We start from the raw sequence: 23,515 nt of genomic DNA on the forward strand, positions 1-23,515 counted from the left end.
GAAGCTTGCGCATCCGGGGAATCGAACCCCGGTCAGTACCGTGGGAGGGTACTATGATACCACTACACCAGATGCGCTTGATGAAACGAATTCGTCTTAACTAGAACTATAAATGATAACTAGGGTAAGAAACATGGTAGTAGAAACAAGATGGGAGTTGGATGACTATTGTGAAGCTCGGTTGATCTACTTATAGGAGATGGGTGGACCGTATTATTTTCGAGAGAGACTCGGCTATAGTAATCGAGTAGGTTCGAAGTCAGAGATGCGCTGCGGGCGGAAGGCTGCTGCTCCACGATATTTGTATATGTGGCTCCTACCGGGCCACATATGTCTACAGAGAGGTAAATGGTGTTGTTGGTCGGGTTGTCTTCTTTGCGGCTCATTATATTATAAGTTTCATTTAGAAGAACTACATATTTGTGCCTTATCCTTTGTGCTGTCTTTTTTTTTTCTGATTTTGTTGGTTGCACCCATACCAAGATGCCATCTAAATAGAAGATTTTTGGAACGCTCTGATTCCTAGAAGACAAAATAGCCAAGCTAGTGCGACAAATAATATACTTCTGAAACATTGTCAGCAATTTTATTTTCTTGCTGAAAATTGAATTAAGTGCTGAACAATAGAAAGGCCACGAATCTTCCATCAAACGATCCTTATCCAAGGAGCAACCAGCGATCTCCATAGTCTGTTTAGATGATTGGGCTAAAAATTCTATTGGATTTGTAGATTGGGCTAGTATAACCCGCAAAATTATAGGATTATAAGTTGGAATAGGTTTATATTTATAAATATCTAGAAATAGCTTTAAAGTGGCGCTAGTTCTTTTTTTTCTCTCTATGGAAATTGGACCGATCCACTCCAAAATTATTCCTAAATATTTATGAATATTGACCCGGCCCAACCTGTTATCATATGATCTTGTTGGTTGCACTGGCCCAGCCTACAAATCTAATAGGATTTTCAGCCCAATTATCTAAATAGACTTTTAGAAATTGGAATGAATCTTAGTGAGGAGCTCCGTGGGCAGCATATCATTTAACTGTTGACATCTTATTCCTTCTCCCAGGTTACATAGTGGCACAATAAGCAGTTTTCATGACAAAGGGACTAATTAATGGGAATAGCCATTAGATTTATAGGAATATCAATCTATAGATCTAAATTAAATGTTCTTCCCATTGTGAATCTGCCAATGAAACAGCCCCTCCGCTATATGAAAATTCTTGCATATGGCCTTCCAAACTGATGAAGATCTTTTAGAACTATAATTAGACCAGCCACTCTGAAAGTCATATTTGTGAATGATAAATAGGCTCCGGAATAAATTTGATTGCAAAATAAGTTTTCCTGCAGCTCTAGCCACAAAGGTAGTAACGCTTGCTCCTCAAACTTGAGCACCCCAGCCCACCATTAACTTTAGATTGGCAAATGAACCTTCCTCCTATCCAACTCATCCCCCAAAGAGAACCTTTAAACATCATCTCTAATTATCAAGCACATTCAAAGGAATTGAGCTATTGGCTATCATGTACATTCGAAAAGAAGTCAAAACTGATTGTAGCAGCCCAAACTCTACCTGATTGAGATAAATATTTCCACTTCCAGCTTTCCAGGGCTGAAATCATTGGATCTAAGAGCAGAGGTAGACATAGGAATTCCAAGGTAAGGCCATGTACCATCTTTTTGAGGAATTGCAATGTAAGAATAAACCTGCTGCTTGATTCTTGGCTCAATATTGGGGCTAAATAAAATGTGTGACTTGGATAAATTAAAACTCTGCCCAGGGCCCAGACTGAGTGCAACAATCGATCATAATCATCTTCAGTAGAATAGCATTACTGGTCGTTGCCCTTGATACAAGTAATAAATCATCAGCAAATAAAAGATGAGAAAAGAGTTCCATCAGCACTAGATGCCATCAACTACATTAAGTATAAATGCTAATGAGATCTATAAAATGGCACCAACAGTTGCTCATTCAGACTCCTAGGGCTCTAATAGATCTTAAATTGCATAAGGCAGACTGGTAATGAAGCAACAATGTGGAAGATGGGAGTATGATATAACATCAAACAGCTACCCATTGCTTGCAAGTTGCGGAACAACTTTCCTATAATCATTCTTATAAAGTTACAATACAAGAATCAGAAAAGGTTGACCCATTTTCTTCTCAAAGAAACAAAAAGGAAGAAAAAGAAAAAGGAAAAGACCGAACAAATGTCACTTAAAAATTGGTAATGCAATGAATGAAATATTGAAAAGGAAACTAAGCTATGCTTGTGGCAGTCATCATGCCACTAATCAAAGTGGAATATTCCACTTTTTGACATATATTACGGTAAAAAAAAACCACCTTCCTTTGATGATGCAGATAAAAGGTTTTGTGTTTGATCCTCTCTTGCCTTTCTACATCCTACTGTCAAGTTCCAGCAATAATAGAGCAATCGTGAATTCTTGCGATCATCCGTCATTCCTTAATGTTTATATTTTGATAGTTTTGCTGCTAACCTTCCTCTGACAGTGTTCAGATCCTGATTATGCTTCCTAGACTGTCTTTTCCTTTTCCTTGTCCTAAATTTTTTTGCTTGTAGTCGCTGGCGCCGGATCTCAGGGTCAGCCCACCCTCGTCCCCACTCTGAGAAAGAAGAGTGTGGCTTATGCTTTTGCACTGATAGTAACATGTCAGCTTCAGGGTATGCATACAAAGTTTTCTCTGACTCTAAATGCAGAAATCGCAATCCCAAGTCCGTCAGCTCTGGGTACCGTATAGATACGTGGGGCTGCAAATATACAACCATAAAATTAGATCATGAATAAGTGATCAGTCTAACATATGTATAGCCATGTACTTGAGGACTTTCTTGTCAAATTTAGGTAGGTGCTATGTCAGTCACTCTATTAAAATAGTTACATAAATTGTATGAGTTTGTGTCTGTAGACAGACATGAATGTATGTGCTTATATATCTGAGTGAGTCTGTATGTTCACATGGACGTGTGCGTGTCCATATATGTCTCGATGTGTCTGTGGCAGGGTTATTGTCCGAACAGGGCAGATTGGAGACTTTTAGCCACACTGCATGAATTTACATTAACGTTTTCCTCAATAGAGTCCTTCAGCTATTCAGTAGTGCTCATTGTGTCTTCCTAATCATTATTCATTGCAGCAGGTTCTTGCAATGTATCTATTCATTGCATCATAGTTTCTTCTCATCATCAGTTTCCTACTTAGCAATAACATGAGAATGCCAACGGTTATGTGTCAGTTCTAGATAGCTAAGCAACAAGGTTTTGAATTGAAGCCTCACATAATGATAATACGAATAAGAACACTAAAACATTGAATAATTGAACAAGATAATATGTCTTTCAGATGTCAAAAAAAAAAGCCAAACATGTCTGAGAATTAACCATACAGAGCTGTTGCAATATCAAGTTCTCACCGAGATATCTCCTTCTCTAACATATCCCATATTTTCCAATATGCGTGCAAGACCTTGCCACCATAAACGATCACTTGCAGCAAACTTATGGAACTGTACACAGGTCATGAGTTCCCAAGATCTTGTTAGAAACATCTGAAGAACTGAGATCTTATGCACTTAAATTTAAAAACAATTAGCAGTACTCATGCAACTTGAAGTACAATTCTTTTCTCAGCATCAAATTAGGGAGGAACCTGTAATTGCACCTCACAAATAACTATAATTCCCTCTGCTAAATATTGCCTTCTTTGCTGTGTCTACTCCATATGCAATAACTAATTTCTAGGTTTCCATGGTAGGTCTCTTTCTTGCCTAATGTTGCCTTTACCAAGTCCTCAGCACCAATTTATACGTTAAAAGATGGTGAATATAGTTCTTAGACTTCAATGAATGTTGCCTTGTTTATCTAGTATCATTCTAACGTCTTCTGATAAGTTGGTTGAAATAAGGGCTAACTATAGCTTGTTCATCAATCTAACCTCGAAGATGCAGTATCTTATTATTTTGTTATTCCTTTGTAAATAAAAAAATCTAGTCATGTAATTGCCATAGCAGCAGGGCTGCAGAGTACATCATTCAGAAATCTTACAATTACCACTATCCCAGGGGGTTTGGGAATGGATTTGAAAGGTTTGTTAAGCTCATGCTGATCCATCAAGTTGGAAGGACCACACCATTATAATTGGGTTGGTCTTGGCTAACCCACACCAAACCCAATTAGAAAACACCCTCACCCAAAACCATTAACTTCAGGTGGGTGAGGGTGGGTTGGCAGGTCCAGGACAATAATTTCCACAAAGAAACATCAATTATGCATTAAATCTTGATATTTTTCTGCTAATGCTAATGAATTCTATGCACACGAGAGCTGGCATGGATAAAGGATCTAGCCTTTTAACAGGCACAAACTATGAAGGACTCATAAAGCTGACCTCCCACACTTGTTCTTTTCTTATTTCCTCTTTTCCCTACACTAATGATTAGATATATATTTAATGATAGCATAATATCACGTTGTTAATTAAGAAGACAAATTTCTGATGATAAACCTCATTTAATAATTGTGTAATATATGCCTGAAGCAGATGTTTAAAAATCTACATGAGGATCCCATGTTTTACAATGAATGTTTCAATAACTCTCCACAGTTTGCCTAAATCAATTTGAGATCAGTCTCCCTAGCTTTGCATATGTCAGCAATAGTATACTCAATACAAACCTGTTCCCTTATTTTACTGATGACCATCTTGAAGTTGGGCTTCTCAATGAACCTCCTGCTACCAGATCCACTGTATATTGCACCATCGTGTGATACAGTGCCAATACTTGACGACCCCTGAAAAGAAGAACAAATATAGATGACATATAATTAAACATTTCATACCCAACATACATATCACAAACAAATATCACTTAATTACATCTTTGCTAGCATAAATCTTAGAAATTTTTTTTAATAGAGGAACATATGCTAATCTAAGAAGCCTTACTAGACAAAGATGAAGAATCTATGCATAAGAAATTTCTTTCTGTAACATAATCTAAAGATTAATAAACAATTATAAATGTAGACTAAAATTATATGTTTGCAGGTTTTATAGGTTTTATTAGTCTAAATATACCATGTTGGGTGCTTTTTACCTAAGCATCAAGCAGTCATGAGTTGAATAATTTCTAAACAACAAGAAGTATACTTAGCTCAGACGATAGTTGGAAAGTATCCTAAGTTCCTAACCACTTGAATTTTTGTTCAAATTTGTTTTAGCAAATGCATATGCTGATAAATGCTGTGGATTGTTGATTTGGATGGCCCACGATGCACTTCTGTATTTGGCATAAACTTCTCTTTTTGAGAGTACTTTGCCCAAGAATCATTAGACCGGTTCCCAAGCATACATATACAAACTAATTCATGTTGCTTTCACTGAGGAAAACATAGTTGCAGGCAACTAAAGAAGCCATGAGGGAGAAATCTTCACTATCATATATTTGTCATTAGGTTCATAGACATTAATTTCAATGAAAACACTGCAAAATATTTGAGGGATGGAGATTTAGGGTAGCAAATGTGATTTTTATATGTATTTTCCTTCAAAAAAAAACTAGGCACATAAAATCTGGAGGAATTTAAAATAAATATTGCTGCTGCTCATCATAACAAGAAAACTCTTGTTGCTCAACTCTCCCTATTTAAACAAATATAAATATTAGTGAACAAACTGAATAGATAAGAAATTAGAAAAATAGACGGTTAGAAAATCCATTTTTAAAATGTAGACATCATATATTTTTCACTGTAAATGCTTTTCAATCAAGAGAAGAAAGTATTTACAAATTCTGAACCTAGAACATCTATTTTTGCAATAAAAACTTAAGAATTTTATGCCAATACTTTTTTGGATGCAAGAGCAGTTCCTTTGCACTCGATGTGAAAAAGAAATCTATTTTCTGCAGCTGGCAGTAATGAAACTGAGCCCCTCCTTGACGCCTTTGAGCCCTGATCACTTTTTTGAGAAAACATCCAGAAGCAAAACAGATCACATGTACAATGCTTGCTAGCTTGTTTGTAACAGAAATGATAATATTAACTACTATAAATGGAAAACCAGTCTAGCAAGACAATGGAACTCTGAACCCAAGAAAGGGTAGATGATCAAATATCAAATGCAGATAATACATATTACATAGTATGTAAGTGCTACAAAAACTCACGCATTCAGCTCTGAGAACCCTCAAAAAAATATCTGCTTCCTCCTTCAGATTTTGCATTTCAGGAGCTCCAGTAACACAGATGTCACACCTGCACACCAGAAGTGTTTTTTTTCTAAGAGAAAAAAGAAGAAAAGCCTAAAAGAGGAGATGAACAATGTAAAGACAAATAGCGTGCTACATACAAAAAAGGAATTGAGGAGGGAATCTTGTAAAAGTTACATTTACAGTTCTTTACTCTTTATTTGAATATAATGAACATGATCTAGTTCATAGCCAATATAATTAAAATGAACTTATGATCCATGACTGATATGTCCTGACCACCTACATTTTATGGTATGATTTGTCCCTGTTACATTTGGCAGATAACACAATGTAAAGAAATAATCTAACCTTAAGAAACCAAAGGAAACATAGATGCACATCACATTTTAGAACATTGTTACTTCATAAGAAGTCAACTCTAACATTTTTAATGACAATAAATTCTGATGCTAACCAAATTTAGAAATAAACTGCATGCACTCACTTATCAAACCTAACCATAACTATAATCATTAATTATTTGGAGTTCTTTAAATCCTTCTTAGAAAGTTATTTCTACCATGAGCTACATCCATCTTCATCTCAAGCTTCTCCAAAACCTCTCTTTCATGCATCCTACCTTAGATCGCTCCTCTTTCTGCATCCATATCAACTCAATAGTTTCTTAATTGGTTCAACACCTTTGCTTCCTCTAATGTATGCAGTCCTACTTAGACCACCCATGCACCTTCCATTCACATCATTTCGGTGCTCAGCTTAAATGCTAGGAACATTTCTTACAACACAACATTCAGACCAAGAATAGCCTTTCTTCTATTGTACAACTTCTTCCTTTTGACTTTTATGTTGATTACCTAGCACCACTCCATCCACCTAGCTCCAATTCTACCTATCATTAAAACACGTAAACTAATGGAAAATATATGGAACTAAATGCAAGACTCACAAAATAATTTCTAAATTGCCAAATATAATCATGTTATTGTTTCCAATAGTTATATAGCTTCCATATTAATTAAAAAGGCAAATAGCAAAGGTTTTCCATCAACATCTTGTGAAATGTAAATAACTTTGTTATTGAGATATATAGATACAACTGCATATGCATAGAAATATTAACATAAATTTTCATCAGAATCAACAATTGTTTTCATCAATAATGCCTTCAGCATTACCAAAAAAGGACCTCCAGGAATACCATTATAAAATGAAGCTGGGTATGCAAGAGAGGTTAATGCAGCAGGAAAGTTCAACTAATAATACTTCAAAGCAGCGTATGCCGAACCGGCTCGTACGGGCCGGTACAAACCGGTCCGGCCAGCTACCGGTACGGCGGAGCCGTGGAAACCGGTACAGGCCGGTTCCTTGCCGGAGACGAAGAAGGCGAGGAGAAAAAGAGGGAGCACGGGGAAGAGAGGGAGGGAGCCCACCTTCCGCCGCCATCGGAGAGTCGCGGAGGGGCGTCGGAGGCCGGTGGGGGGCGGCGGAGCCGGGTGGGGGACGGGGGAGCCCGCGGGGGCGCTGCGGAGGCCGCGGCCGCGTCAATGTTTCGAAAGAAACAGGGGACGCGGCCGCGTTTTTTAATTTGGGGATTTTAAGTGAAGTCGGCACATCGGTTGCCGACTTCACTTAAAAATCCCCAAATTAACGAAACAGGGGACGCGGCCGCGGCCGCGGCCTCCGCAGCGCCCCCGCGGGCTCCGCCGCCCCCCGCCGGCCTCCGCCGCCCCCCGCCGGCCTCCGCCGCCCCTCCGCGGCTCTCCGATGGCGGCCGAAGGTGGGCTCTCTCCCTCTCTTCCCCGCGCTCTCTCTGGTTCTCTTCTTCTTCCCCGGTTCCGGCGGGGAAGAGCTTTCCGGTTCGTACCGCCCGGAGCACGGTACGAACCGGCCCGTACCGGTCCGGTAGGCAACCGGTACGCCTACCAGACCCGGTACGGTGGACCTTGCTTCAAAGATTGACCCCAGAATTTTGACCATTTAATAACTACAAGAGGTGTACAGTATTTCAAGATATCCATTTCAAGCACGCAACATTATCAATAAATTTCTGTGAGAATAAACACCTATTGCTGAGATAATTTTAACTCCCAATTAGATTGTCTAAATTGTTTCCTAGATGTTTGAGGCAATAGGAGTTAATATTTGTGCTGGTTTGACTCAGGGTCATGTATAGAACATGAGGGAGATAAAAAGAAGAGAGAGTGAGAGAGCAAAAGAAGATGAACATACAAGTTGCATTTGTCATAACTAAACTCTTCCCCGAAGTATTTTACTAGCACTTTAGCTCGGCAAGTTGCAGTATTCATACCATATCTGTAAAATTGCATACACACCTTTTTATGCAAGTTATATGATGGAAAGATGGGAAAGTCTGATTCTCAGGATAGAGAAGTCAAGAAATATTTACCGGAAACAGTTGGATAGCATTTTGTATGCCTGTTTTGTCTGTTCTTCACTTCTTTGACTAGGAAGTAGTGATGGTATTCTTGATAAATTAGCATATAAAGCTGTGCCACAAATCCCAAACAAATTTAGAAGTACACTATGAGATATACAGACAGAGTTAAAAGAAAACAGTTGAGTCGTATGTCTACTAAGGTCTCCAACGAAAATTTCAATCTTGATAATTAAGCTTAATTGTTTGGATCAGGAACTGATATTCTACAAATCATTTGCATTTCAAAGTTTCCATTTAAGAGTACAAGTTTCTCACAGCAAGATCAATTGATGCTTGAGATATGATATACCTGTCTCAGGTCAGTAAAATTTGGGCATGCCACAGATCACTTCAGCAGCAAAACATAGGGGACAAAAAGCAAAGAGTGATCTTAGCAAGAAAACAGTATATTTCCCCAAGAAGCACTAGCCTTCCTCCAACTATGTTAATGGAAGTTACCACTAGACCTCAGGATACTGAGCATAATAAGGAAATTCAGAGGCTTCAACACTAATTTCAGGTGAATGATGATGGTTAATCAATTTCCATGATGAAAGAGACAACAAAGAGGCGTCAAAATTTCATAAAAAACTAGATGAATTCTGAAAAATATTTAAATAGACTGTGACATCAGATGCATCTTTGATGACAAATATTTTTGACATCTACAAATCTCATAGGCAGATACTGTCGTAAAATCTCACTTCTTATTGCATTTACACTCGCTGCTCACTGGCTCGTTCATTCGCTTGCCCATGAACTCGCTGCTTCGCCAGAAGCGACTAGTCGCCTCCTTTCCTCCGCCGAGATCTAGAAGCACTTGTGCAACCTTCTCTCTGTCAATTGGTCCTTCCCTTGCACTATTTTGGAAGCTGAGAATGAAGGCCCTTGATCGGGTATAACACATAGGCATGCTTTGTATTTTTTTAATAGGAAAACCATGGAATACTAAACTCTAGGTCTGGTTATTTTCCCTCTAAACAGTTTCTTCCAAAGTTTATTTAGATTAACTTCCCATTAACTTTCACACTTTCCTATGCAAGACTAGAAGTGAACCAATAATCATCTCGGTATGATTGTAATAGCTGTAACTAAATCTAGATGTTCTTATCCAGATGACCTAAGATTTGAGATTTAGATCAAAAAATATACATGGTTGGATTAAAATCTAATAAATATTTAAAAAAAAATCAGGCTTGCGGTTCTTCTCAGATTCAAGACCAAGAACTAATATATAACGATGTTGTTTGATAATATATTTCAACATCAGTCGCACATAGATATGATAAAAGAAAGATAAAAACCCCAATTCCAATCACTTCTGGATGCAGATATGATTATCCAGATTCAATCCCATTTTCAGAAGCAAATTGGATCTGAATACCTCTGAGTCTCTGACTAAAATATACATTCTGAGCCAGAATTCATATATTCATTTGGGTTTGTATCTGACAGTCAGAAGTAAATGTCATGTTTAAAGCCCTAGAAAGCTGTCATGAACTGTGCAGCGATTTATGCAAGTATTAAATGTATCTTTTGTTAAGAAAGATTGATAAAGAAGGCGAAAAAATCATGTTATACATGCAAGACTTAAGGGAACAATAACCTATTGCCATCAAACCACGTATAGTCCATTTTGTGCGGAGAGGAGAAAGGCATACTCAGGTATATTCTAGCCGCTACAAACATACTAACTAAATGGCTAGAACTTTAGCAATTTTATAGTTAAGTTTAATCACCTTAATCCATATGATACCACTGGGATAACATATCCTACGAAAACCAACTTAGTTAAGCAAGCGTTTAAAATATTACGTACCCATACAACTTATTGTGATTAGTTTTTTCAGAAAAACTAATGTTGCTCTCATGGAAAGATAGAGATGCTAAGCTGTGAATTACAACTGAATTCATAATAAAATGCTATAAATTTCAGTGCACCAAGTTCAGAAATAGTCCATGGACATACTGCAATCTGATGGTTTTCCATCTCTTCCAGCTCGACCAACTTCTTGATAATAAGCATCCAAACTCTGCAGCCAAAACAAGAACAGATGATCATGGAAGAAGATATTATTAAAAAAATCAAAAACCTCTATAGAAAATCCAGAAAAGAAGACGAGACACAATAACATAACAACCGTAATTGGTAATAACGTACTAAAATACAAGCAACGACTACTGCACAATGAGTACTCTCTCAAGCATAAGTTGCATTGGCATCAGTAAGAAGAAGCAGCAGTAGTCCGGCTATAATTATATACAAAGTTGTTAACTAAGAACTGTGTTGGTCAATGCAAGAGAATGAATGGAGAATCACATAAAATGGCTTTGAGAAGCTTACTATTAAGTTCCAAATAACATGCCAAACAAGAAAAGAACATTAACTAGAGAATAGGTATCGAGGTATTCTTTGCTCTATACCAAGAACAAAACAAAGACTACTGATGCGCATGGCTGAGAAGGATTACGTGTCCAACTCCGATATATGCATGATATCCCATATACAAGTTGGAGTTGCTGAAGAAATAAGGTGGTGAAAAGATTTGGTGGGGCTTGGAAAAGGTGACTGGTTTCACATTCTAAAGTTATCCGGGATTCCGGAAATCACCATTCTTATATGGATTCCAGTGTCTCAAAACAGGATTCCAAGATCAGTGGCCTCCCCTTTCCCTACTTTCCCCCCTGCATTCCTCAGTCTATATGCTGTTCAAGAATTGAGGATTATTACATGGATAACAGACCTGGCCTGGGCATTGAAATATCTACCACATGTCTTTCCAAGTCAGAGAGAACTTCTAAGTATCAATCTCAAATCTTCTGACCTACTTTCAGTTAACTGGCTCATTAAAAAAAAAACGAGGATAACATATGCATGCATATTCATATATGCGAAGCATCTAACCAAGGATGCTATGTGCTTAATTACAAATGCAGTTTATCATCCTCTCATCCATCTCATGGAATAAGTAGGATAATGGCTAGTACCTGTACTGGCTTTAAGCAGTATGGTTTTGTCAGTGGACCAGAATAATAATTTTAGAACCATATATAATCCAAAAACAAAGCCATCACCACCTATGAATTAAAGGTGTTAGCTTAAGAAGTCAACCTACTGATTCTACAATACTATTACTATTTTCCACCTTTTCAATTGTTCTAAAACTAGAGCTTCTAGAGTTGACGTCTTAGACCCTCTTAGGTTTCATCGCAAAATAAAATCAGAATATATGCTATTAATATTTTTCAGATGCACGACAAAACTCTTAATGATTCCAACTTGGTTAAGGATTCTGATAACAGCAATTGAACAGAATAGGCAGAAGTGTTAAATTTATGCTGAAGTCTCAAAAAAACGAGATTCAAAAACAAATGTGCAAAGCGAAAAGACATTAAGATATGTCTTCTGCTATTTTCAAAATGATTACTGTATATATTTTATTAAGAAATCGAATACACACCTGTGGCCAACCATAGTGGATGATTCTTCGAACATTAGATTTATCAATTCCCATTCCAAAAGCAATTGTAGCCACAACAACCTGGAACCAATTCCAAGTATATTGAAATGGAGAAAATTAGAAGCAGCAAGCATGTAATTTCAACTTTCTGGTATGTTCACTTGATCAACATTCTTGCAATATAAAAAAAAAAAAAAAAATTGATGTTATTTTCTGAGTGAGCTGATCCATTCTGGTAGAAGTCAACTTTCCCGTTAATATTGTAGTCCATGATAAACGAGGACAAAGAAGTTGAGAACCGCAAAAAACCAAGTAGAGGTTACTTAGGGGAGACATAATATGTATAGAAGGAAAAAATAAATGTTGTTAATCGAATCAAGACATAGATGACATAAACTTAGGTTAAGATTTTTTTTTAGCATCACAGAACTAATAATTGACTTTTTTTTTGCTGAAAGCTAATACTTGACTTAAAAAAGAAAATTCATCATGCAACTTGACTAAGTATCAAAGGTAATATGGTCAAAGTATCATAGCCCTGAGGAGACTTGTCATTGTTAAAAAAGACAAAATGCACTGGATGAGATCAACAGCGATACAAGCCCCTGGTTGCAAAAACCTTCCAACTTGGATACTACTGGGAAGCCTTGATGTAGGGCTATTGACTACAGTTTATTAACAAAAGGTGATAGTCTATGGTAATATGCTAGAATTCCTTTTAGTACGGGAATAAAACGAGCTTAGAAGACAGATATCTGAAATGGAGATAGTACTACTAGAAATATAAAAGGAAATCATGTTTATTAGATCAGCAACCATAATATGGCATACACCACTCTAGCATAAGCCTGGGGAGGAAACTCTGCAACATCCAGCATATATTAAATAACCAACCTTGCTATCTAATCCAGATTACCTCCAACAAATTTTGATGAAAATCTTCATGGACACGCCTCAGATGGGTTTTAGGCATCTGCAAATTGTTCATGCAAAAATATATACTTTGATTAGTATCTTAGTGCTGAAAGGTTGCAAACAACAGAACAAGGTTGCATGTGAACCTAAAGATTCTGAATATGTAAAATAAATCAGTGACAGTTAACAACAGAGAGATAATTCTTAATTAGTATGGCTAGGACCAAAAAAATAAGAGGGCAATTTGAGATTGACCACTTAATAAGAAGAAGAGACATGATTTGCCAAGAATTGGCTATAGTTCCTTATCTTCACGTAAGAAAATTTTTGGCACCCATGTTTATGAGAAAATACCTAGAAAGCTAGGAAAACAATGACCTCAAAGTTTCTGAAAAACAAGTTATTGCAAAACCGAGGGCAAGTCTCACAAAGCTTGGAAAGAGACTAGGTGGTGATGGGAAATCAGGTTCTTGCTTAGTTTAAAGTTTGTGCTAAAATAACACATTTGGACTTTTGGCTGGCCAATCTAATGAAATTCCAACCTAAGTCTCAACTTGTTTCAGATGTGCTGTGAAAACCCACCTGCTTAGACTAGCACCAGAAACTGCCAGAGCTGGCAAAAAGCATCAAAAGCCGTCTGTAACTAGGGATAACTAACCAAGTCCAGACACTTGAACTTGAGATTGGATTCAACCATTTTCATCAAAAAATGTTCCGAAATGGGTATTAGTATTTTAAGGAATGAGCCATGTGCACACAATGCAAGAAAATAAAAGCCAAATCATTTAGTGAAGGTGCACATTTGAAGGACTATTAATACCAAATGCTTTCAGAAGTATCAATATTCATCCCTACAAGCTACTGCCATTAACCCAAGGAATGTCTCTGTCCTTGATGTTTCATATCCCAATAACATAGTGAAACTTGTGCTGGCCTACAGGAAATTAAAGGACTCTGTTTCTAGAATCCTTTATCTAGGCCATTCTCACTACTAACAAGCACAGATCACATTATAACAAAAGCAAATATTATACCTTTGCATGATATGCTGCAGCCCTAACACCAGATCTACAGAGATATTTTGCTAATTCTTGTGTTTCTTTTCTGGTAGGCATGTATATAATTGTAGGACCTTGTTCTACAAAGCCTTGAAGATCAGATACCTCAGATGCCCCACAAAACTCAGAGCTCTCAGCTGGATAAGTTCCAAGGAATTCTCCACAAGAAACTGCCAAAAAATATGCATCCATTGATCTTGTAATTAGAATCAGACAACAAGCTGGAGAAGAAACATAAACAAAATTGAGAACATAGCTAAGCATATCTTACAATGGTAAAGTCCAAAGCAAAACTACAAGGAAAGGCCTCAAAAATTACTTTGTCAATTCCAATATTTGTCATATTTTTTAATAAACATCAGTCTAGATTCTCATATCTATAGAATTTGAAGCAAAATAATAAGTCCACATTAATTTTATTTACAATATATTTTTAGTTATCAATTGAAATGATATTGGTGTATGTTACTTGTAAAAACCCAATGGAATACATATACGTTGAAAAAATTATTTCATACATGAATTCTTTAACCAGTTGGGTTTAAACAAATCCTGGTAAAAAATATTAATAACTGAAAAATTCTTTTTATCTGGAAACAAGCTGAAACTGTCTACTGAAATTTGGTTCCCGTTTGCTTTGGCAGTTTCAGTTAGTTTTGTCAATGGTTTCAATTTGCTTTCGGTGATTTCAGCAAATTTTGGTTGAAACTAACCAAAACTGATCATGGATGCTCTGTTGACTCGACATAATAGCATTAGTTAAGGTCCACAAAACTGGTACTAAGAACCATACCGGTAAATTACTAGTTCGGAATGGTATGCATCCCGCACCGAGATACTCTTCCAACACTTTTCCTCGCTCTTCGCCCCAATATTATCCAAAATCAGGCAATACGGGGTCGTTCCACTTGATTCATACCGGAAGACGGATCAATTCGGGTCATATACCAAACCGAGCCTCAGTACTAATAGCAATAAGGTACAGTCGACATGGATACAGGTCGGTACAGCAGACCTCAGTGCCATTTATTCATTTCTTTAATTAGCTAGAAAATTTCAATATGCCAACAATTTTCACCTCTTGTTTTGGTCAAAAGAGCAGATGCTTGCTATGGATGATAAATTTGACCTCTAAGAAGTATTTTCTTTAGGTAAAATGAATTTGTTTTATTTTTCATTTTTTTAACATTAGAAGCATTTAGGACTTTGGTTCTAGAAAATGTCGTGAAAAGGTTTGGCAGTTTCAGTCAGTTTTGTCAATGGTTTCAATTCGTTTTCAGTGATTTCAGCAAATTTTGGTTGAAACTAACCAAAACCGATCATGAATGCTCTGTTGACTCGACATATTGGTATTAGTTAAGGTCCGCAAAACTGGAACTAAGAATTATAACGATAAATTACTAGTTTGGAATGGTATGTATCCCGCACTGAGATACTCTTCCAACACTTTTCCTCGCTCTCCGCCCCGGTATTATCTGAAATCAAGCAATATGGGGCAATTCCGCTTGATTCATACCGAAACAGATCGATTTGGCTCATCTACCAAAACGAGCCTCGGTACCATAGCAATAAGGTACAGTCAACATGGATGGTACGGGTCGGTACAGTCCTCGGTGCCATCTATTCATTTCTTTAATTAGCTAGAAAATTTCAATATGCCAACAATTTTCACCTCTTGTTTTGGTTAAAAGAGTAGATGCTTGCTCATGGATGATAAATTTGACCTTCTAGAAGTATTTTCTTTAGGTAGAATGGAATAAGGTACAGCAGACCTCGGTGCCATTTCTTTATTTCTTTAATTAGCTAGAAAATTTCAATATGCCAACAATTTTCACCTCTTGTTTTGGTCAAAAGAGCAGATGCTTGCTATGGATGATAAATTTGACCTTTAAGAAGTATTTTCTTTAGGTAAAATGAATTTTTTATTTTTCATTTTTTTAACATTAGAAGCATTTAGGATTTTGGTTCTAGGAAATGTGGTGAAAAAATTTGGCAGTTTCAGTCAGTTTTGTCAATGGTTTCAATTTGTTTTCAGTGATTTCAGTAAATTTTGGTTGAAACTAACCAAAACTGATCATGGATGCTCTGTTGACTCGATATATTGAAATTAGTTAAGGTCCGCAAAACTGGAACTAAGAATTATACCGATAAATTACTAGTTTGGAATGGTATGCATCCCGCACTGAGATACTCTTCCAACACTTTTCCTCGCTCTTCGCCCCGGTATTATCCGAAATCAAGCAATATGGGGCAATTCCGCTTGATTCATACCGGAACAGATCGATTTGGCTCATCTACCAAAACGAGCCTCGGTACCATAGCAATAAGGTACAATCAACATGGATGGTATAGGTCGGTACAGACCTCGGTGCCATCTATTCATTTCTTCAATTAGCTAGAAAATTTCAATATGCCAACAATTTTCACCTCTTGTTTTGGTAAAAAGAGTAGATGCTTGCTCATGGATGATAAATTTGACCTTCTAGAAGTATTTTCTTTAGGTAGAATGGATTTTTTTCATTTTTCAATTTTTTTTAGCATTAGAAGCATTTAGGACTTTGGTTCTAAGAAATTCAATGAAAAGGTAGATTTTCCTTAATGGGTTAAGGCCTCCATAGAGGTCCCCTGATAAAGTACCTTAACAATTAAACTTGAGACAATCTTTAGACTAGTATTAACAAATTAACAAGACACAATGAGAATAAAAACAACCATGTCATTAACACTTTATATAAAGGGAATATAATTAATTTTACTATATAAAAACATGCTCAGTTGAATGGTCACACTATATGTATTTAGTTAAATGGCTACATAACACCAAAGAACACAAGGAAATTCCCAACTGCTAGATGCTTGCGGGTACTACTCAAAATGATAATGAAAAATAATACATTAGGCACTAAAAGCTTCATAATTGTTGAACAAAACAAATTCTCGAACAACTGAAGTTCGATAATTAAATCTTCAATTATCAGTAGACTTTATAAAGTATCTTTTTATACAATACTAAGTTCACCCTAAACCTACAGTATCTATACAAAATTAAAAAGATCCTATATTAGCCAAAATATTACAAAATAGTATGTGATAACATTTATTAACTTCTTTTATTTTTATAATTTTCATTATTTTGATTATTCCTAATTATTTTGACTAAAGCTCAAAAACTTAACGGAACTTTAGAAACACCCAAAACTCCACAAGAAGAATTGAAACCGGGACCTTGCTGGAGCACATTCACATATGTTTGTACAGCCATGAATTCCAACTAATTAATAGCAAATAACGTCCACACATTGAGTGTGAGTGTACTGAAATAGGTGTTTCCAAGAAATATACATTGTTTATACAATAGATTATATCATTCAATTCTTTTTGACTAGCTTTTATCATGAAAAGAAGATGTGCATGCACAAGTGTATGATCTTGCAAAGGACCTGCATATATACCACTAAGCATATAGAGAACAGAAGTTTAAGATATTAACTGACATCTCATTCATGGGAAGTCATGTTCTCTTAAAAAAGAATACAATAATGAAAAGTTTGCACAAGGTATTGAACCTGTAACTTAAAATGAGAAAATGAGGAAATTATTTTAAGAGCTACAGCAGACTGACATAGATGATAGAATTCAAGAGAAGATACCGTAAAAATGATGGAATATCATTACCATCAAATTCATTCACACTGTCAGGAAGGTCTAGGTCATCTTCAAGATATTCAGCTGTCAGTTGATTTTGCCTTAAGGGAGGAACAATAGAATCTTCATTTGCTGAACTTGCATCATCACTATCTTCATAAAAGTGATCATCCTCAAGACTTTTGATACCATTTACCAACTTTCCATTTTCATCAGACATGCCATCATCTGAAGCCTTGCAGGAGCTGTTAGAATCATCTTCTAAATCATTTAAAAGATGTTTCGATCCTTTCTTCCCACTCATCCTTGCCATAGTGTATGTTTTTATTAGTTCATGAAAATCTTTCTCATATGATGATGCAGTCGTTCTACTATGTTTTACCTACAAATTATGGGGGAAAAAAGTAAGAATGCAAAGCATGATCCATGATTTTTGTTTTCATTTTGAACATTAAAATCTGACAAGAAAGTTGCAGAAAGAACAGCTAACGAGAAAGGTCAGGTGACTAGGAGTTTACATATGCACATGATATGCACTGCCAAAATCAATACCTCTACTTGTAATGCTTGCATGTCCACACAATCCTTATTATCACGTTTTGCCCTAGATGTAGCATTTTAAAGACCATTTTTAGCTTGTCAATGAGAGAAGCAGTGTAATAAAAGATTGAACTTGAAAATCCTGGTGGAACTTCCACTTTGTTGGAATCGGCATCCCAAGTGGTACCTTGCAACTACCGGAAATCCTCTCCCTTGTAATGTTACATTTTTTTCAAAGGAAATATACTTACAAGTTACAACCATGCTCACAAATTTTCTTTTTACTTCCTAATAAAATATTGATCTTCATAAAAGACTGTTATTGAGCTAACAAATTTTTTTTTGTGGGAAAAGGATTATTTTCTGGATTACTTGATATGGTTTCTTTAAAGTGAAAAGCAAGCTAAAATTATTTTTTTTGTAATTCAAAGTTAATGTTTGGCTCTTAACTATTATAATTTTATAGTGATGGAATATATATTGTAAACACCTTTTATGCCCCTAACATGCTCCGTTCATTAGAACCATCCAAGCACAATCCACATCCAGGTTTCAATTTGTCTCCATCAAGTTCCATTCTGCTTTCACTCTGACAGGTACAGAATACTTTCATGGTAGGAAGAAAGCACACATTAACCATCATACAAGGACCACAATATTATTACATAGTGTATATATTGTACCATCCTGGCCATCTATCAACATGATATTGGGGAGCATTTCATGTGCGGGTGGTACCAGGTTGGGGCTGCTGTGCCACACTATCAGGCCATATTGCAACATAGAGTCCAAATAAGTTGAAGTATGGGCCAATCTAACCATTAGTTACTTTATTTTGTGAGTCACACTCAACAACTATGTTAAATACTAATTTGTCATCCAAAATCATATTTGTATGTTTGTTTTCTCATTGTTTACATATATACATACATATAAGTATTAGGAGGGAAAGGGGAATGTCCATGTGGCAAGTAATGGAGATTGATGCCTTGATGGTGGGTATCTCTGGAAGGATCTCAATTTTGCAGGGTTGTGTATGGCTTTTTCAACATTTCAAGGAAAACCAATTTTTGCAAAAAATATGCGCATGATATCAATTAAAAGCTAACATCACATTACAAAACATTAGTAAACAACAAATATAGGGAATGGACCATTCTATATTTTAGGTAATTGAGAGGAAAAATTAGTGGTTATCCAGAAAGTGAAAACTGGGACTTACAGAAAATCGAAGGTTTGGTCGGAAAAAAGAAGTCAGTACAATCCTTGTTTCCTTGGACATGTGCAATAACTTGAAAATGTCTTTGCGAACAGGTATTGTTGCAGTAGCAGTCAACGCCATCAGTGGAATATCAAACTTTAAGAACTTCAAATTGCAGGTATTGAAGTTTTCTCTCAACACTGACAATTTCCTATCATACATAGAAAGAACAATTGTAAGATAATAAAAATTGTTACTACTCCAGCCTAAGACACAAAACGGGGGTGGGCAGGACCCAATCAAAATAGTAAATTAAGCTATCAAGCAGGAGGTCAGACCCGTAGTCAGGTCGAAAATCGTGGCCCCACTTAGAAACACAATGAACTTCATCAATTGCAAAAAGTGCAATCCCAGGATTCTCTGCAAGCCTTTTAAGTGGCTCCATGAGTCTGTATGAAGATAGTTCCATATTATCAGTGTATATAGAAATAGCCATACTAAGAGCATGAATCAGGCAAAAGGAATAAGGCTAGCTGTCTAGTACCTTAGTATTGTCTCAGGGCAAACATATACTATCCTATATACACCATTCATGGCTCTGCACTGAACACTTCTATCAGGTTGTCCAGATCCAAGGAAGCATGCTGATATCCCATGTTTTGCTAGATTTAAACACTGATCATGCATCAAACTAATCAAGGGTGAAATCACAATCACAATCTTGCTAGTCAATAATGCTGGAATTTGAAAACAGAGAGACTTGCCTGCACAATCAGTAGCTGATTCAGATGCAAGATGATCTTATATTAAATAGCTTCAAAAACATACTCAACATCATGAATATAATACAGATGCAGAAGATATATATATATATATATATATATATATATATAAGGTGAAATACCAGATCCTGTGGCAGCAAGAACTAGACAATCCCTATGAGCTAACCAAGCCTCCAAAGCTTCCTTCTGGAAACCCTTCAAGGATGAAAATCCAAAATGCTTTTGCAAAACACTACTAACTTTGTCTTCCCAGTCCAATTCAGCTTCTTCACTCTCAAAGTTGCATAAATGTGAAATCTGTTCACTCCGAAAGCTTCCATTTTCCTGTGGCAACTCCGTTAACTCTATGGGAGGCACATGAGTTTGTACATCTTGTTGAAAAGATTGGGATGCAAGCTCCATATTAGAATTCATACAAACATCAGGGACTTTGGGGTGATTTAAATTGCTAGACCTTAATTTTTTCATTCCAGAAAAGGAAGTGCCAGAAGCACTGTGGGAAATGCTTCTTTTTGTTCTACCAAATGAAGAAATATGGTGTGATATGCTTGACTGTTCCATCCTATTTGAAGGATGTGATGACATGACAACTTTGCCCAAAGAACGTTTTTGACTAGTGAAGCTAGTAAAATTACTTGAAACCTGTCCATTTTTAGCCATTTTGCTATCAGAAGAACCATTTAAAATGAATTCTACTGCATCATCGAGGCATGGGCCTACAGCTTCTATAGCTTCTATAGCTTTTGCAAACTCAAAGCCCATATCAATTAATTCAGCAATGATGTGATCAGCAAAAACATCATTCTCACCCATTGTTGTAACTCTATCACTTAGCAAAACTCAGTGGTTCTTGAACAAGCTCATAGTTAGGCAATACATACACCTCAGCTGGATATTGTGATCTCTTATTCACAACTCCAGGTCACCATGGAACAGTAATCAATGAATAGCTGAAAAAAATTGCCAGTCCAGGTTAGACACTGAATCATGAGTTGAGCAATTTAATAGCAAAGCAAAAAAGCAGGGCACGTTAGCTAGCAATGGAACTAGCGAAGGCTGGGATTGTTGGAGATGCCTGGAGACAAAGCCAAGAAACAGAAATATGTTAAATCAATTGCCTACTGTCTGATAAATCTTCGGATAGAGCATATTTATATGATGTGCTTGTAAGCAATGTTTCAATGATGCCGACATCACCAAATAGTGGACCTCATCTGAAACCATTATTTACCATTACAATAGATATAGCAGTCAATATTTCGCAGCTCAGCCAATTATTTCTGGGTTCGGATAAAAAACAATGACTGCTGTAACGGTAATGGAAAATTATAGGGATAACATTGGCATTTCTGCTCAAGCAATTGTTCACTAAGATAATTTTTTTTAGCTGGCCAAGAGGTTTGAATATGCAAAGAATATATTATTTCATTTAGTTGAACAGAGGAAATGTAGAGTAACAACTCTTATTTTACCGTTAAATGATGGCTTATTTGTCAATTTGCCTTGAAGAGAGCCCTCCAAAACCATTAGGATGGGCATTATAACATTGTAATGGTCCTTGTTTTTCTCGTAAGGCACAAGGTTAAACTATATTCTTTGACATATCTTGTTCATCTTTGAGCCAATTATTTTGTCAAATAGAACTGTTACTTTGCTGTTATCACCCATTATTTCTTGTTAGAACAGCTTAACTACCAAAAAAAATTCAATCAATTAGGCCTTTCCAGCAGGATTACAGCATGATTGAAACCTCACATTTCCAAATAACTTCTTGATGATAATCATTCTCAATGAATGGCACCCAAAAATTTTGCAAAGAATTTGGTGTTTTGCATATATACTCTTGAGAAAGTGCTTTTTTGCTTTCGTGCCGCTTGAAACATTAAAGCATAAATGTCCATCAGAAAGTCTAAAACTTGCATATATGCGCTCAAAAATAATCTGAAAAGTGCATCAAGTGACATCCTCCAGATAAGAAATAACATTACCATCTTATATTACCACTTAGTTGTTGTTATCTGCCCTCAAAAACTAGTCCCATGTTTCATTTTACATTGTCATCTTTAAATTTTCATTATTTTTCTTTTTTCCTCTTTTCAGAATTTGTGCCTGTAGACTATATAGAGACATAAGCACGCACAGATAGTCAATGAACAAGTTCAATTAACTTTCATTCATTCAACCAAATTGCGGTTTGAAATTTTGAATGACGGAAGTGAATGTTACGAAACATGAATGTAACTTCAGTTATTTTAACTGTAGAGAAATCAATAAGGGACTTTCGAGAGGCATATACGCAAAAATCCCAAACAAGCTAATTAAAAGGAATGAAAACGAACCGTATAAGCCGCACGCTTTGTCCTCTCCGACCACCGCATGAACCGGTCTAACCCTCGCAGACCGGCCCGTTCGACCAAGGAATTGGATTCCTTGGAAGGTCTCACCGGGGGATTGGGATTGCCCGGGGAGTGGGGGTAGGCCGAAGGGAGAGACAAGGGATTGGGGGAGTGGATGGGGCCTGAGCCACGACCGCGGCGGTGGGTTAAGAAAAAATGTTCAGCGACGGAGATCGCTGGCCCGACTAGGGTTCCGGCGAGGAGGGTGGCGTCGGGTTACTGTGGTCGGGGGCGGACCAAAGGATAGGCAGAGGAGAGGAGCGGGAGGGAGAGGGGGGGGGGGGGAGAGAGAGAGAGAGAGAGAGAGGGCGGGGGAAGCGTACCTCCGTTCTGGGCCTTTGGTAAACCGGTTTCGACTTTAAAGGAGAGGAGACCGGCGAACCTTCTGGACCGAACCGTGAGTCGATTCCGGTTCAGCATCCGATCCGCTTTGAGCCAGACCTAGAGGGCCAAAAGTATAATTTACTTTTGAGTTTTTTTGCGCAGATAACCATCTAAATATAAAAATTTACATAAATACCCGCTTAAAATTGATATTTATATGTATATTTTTATAAAATACTTGTTTTGCATGCATGCCTTTTATTTTTTTTACTTGCATATGTGCCCACGCCATCTAATGCCATCAAAAAATTAATAGTTTAAAATTAAAATTGACTTAAATATCTTTAATGATTAGATATGCAAAATAAAATATTTATAAGGGTATATATATAAATAATACTTTGCGAGGGTATTCATGCAATTTCACATATTTAGGAGGATTTACATGCAAAAATTTTAATTTCATTTTTTTTATTTCAACCTATTTTAACACTCGAATTTATCTAGTACC

General features: G+C 36.7%; 1 protein-coding gene and 1 non-coding gene across 4 annotated transcripts; both read right to left on the reverse strand.

The window, feature by feature from the left end:
• Nucleotides 1-6: 6 nt before the first annotated feature.
• Nucleotides 7-77, reverse strand: TRNAG-CCC. The gene has a single exon. It is a non-coding gene; the product is annotated as a tRNA-Gly (tRNA).
• A 1,985-nt stretch (nt 78-2,062) lies between these two features.
• Nucleotides 2,063-22,969, reverse strand: LOC120107927 (ATP-dependent DNA helicase Q-like SIM). 3 transcript variants are annotated; one of them, XM_039121455.1, is made up of 16 exons: nt 22,624-22,969; nt 20,407-21,359; nt 20,047-20,266; nt 19,841-19,951; nt 19,524-19,713; nt 17,792-18,143; nt 14,093-14,286; nt 13,060-13,116; nt 12,144-12,224; nt 10,652-10,715; nt 8,653-8,752; nt 8,475-8,558; nt 6,201-6,288; nt 4,708-4,824; nt 3,447-3,539; nt 2,063-2,784 (listed from the first exon to the last, which is right to left on the reverse strand). In XM_039121455.1, exons 2-16 carry the CDS (start codon nt 21,095-21,097, stop codon nt 2,479-2,481), a joined length of 2,748 nt encoding a protein of 915 aa, XP_038977383.1. In that variant the 5' UTR covers nt 21,098-21,359; nt 22,624-22,969; the 3' UTR covers nt 2,063-2,478. The 3 variants fall into 3 exon arrangements, with proteins under 3 accessions (XP_038977383.1, XP_038977384.1, XP_038977385.1); XM_039121456.1 differs by having other exon boundaries at nt 20,407-21,234; nt 22,624-22,963; XM_039121457.1 differs by lacking the exon at nt 8,475-8,558.
• Nucleotides 22,970-23,515: the final 546 nt, after the last annotated feature.

Source organism: Phoenix dactylifera, unplaced genomic scaffold (genome assembly GCF_009389715.1).
Source record: "Phoenix dactylifera cultivar Barhee BC4 unplaced genomic scaffold, palm_55x_up_171113_PBpolish2nd_filt_p 001081F, whole genome shotgun sequence".
Lineage (NCBI taxonomy): Eukaryota > Viridiplantae > Streptophyta > Magnoliopsida > Arecales > Arecaceae > Phoenix > Phoenix dactylifera.

What these genes read in the sequence shown, in the direction of transcription:
- LOC120107927 (XM_039121455.1), bottom strand. Translation starts at nt 21,097, where the DNA reads ATGGGTGAGAATGATGTTTTTGCTGATCACATCATTGCTGAATTAATT. An exon ending in TCCACTATGGTTGGCCACAG is followed by an intron (nt 10,716 to 12,143) that starts GTGTGTATTCGA and finishes TTTTGGCTGCAG; the next exon opens with AGTTTGGATGCTTATTATCA. An exon ending in AGTTATGACAAATGCAACTT is followed by an intron (nt 6,289 to 8,474) that starts GTATGTTCATCT and finishes TCTGGTGTGCAG; the next exon opens with GTGTGACATCTGTGTTACTG.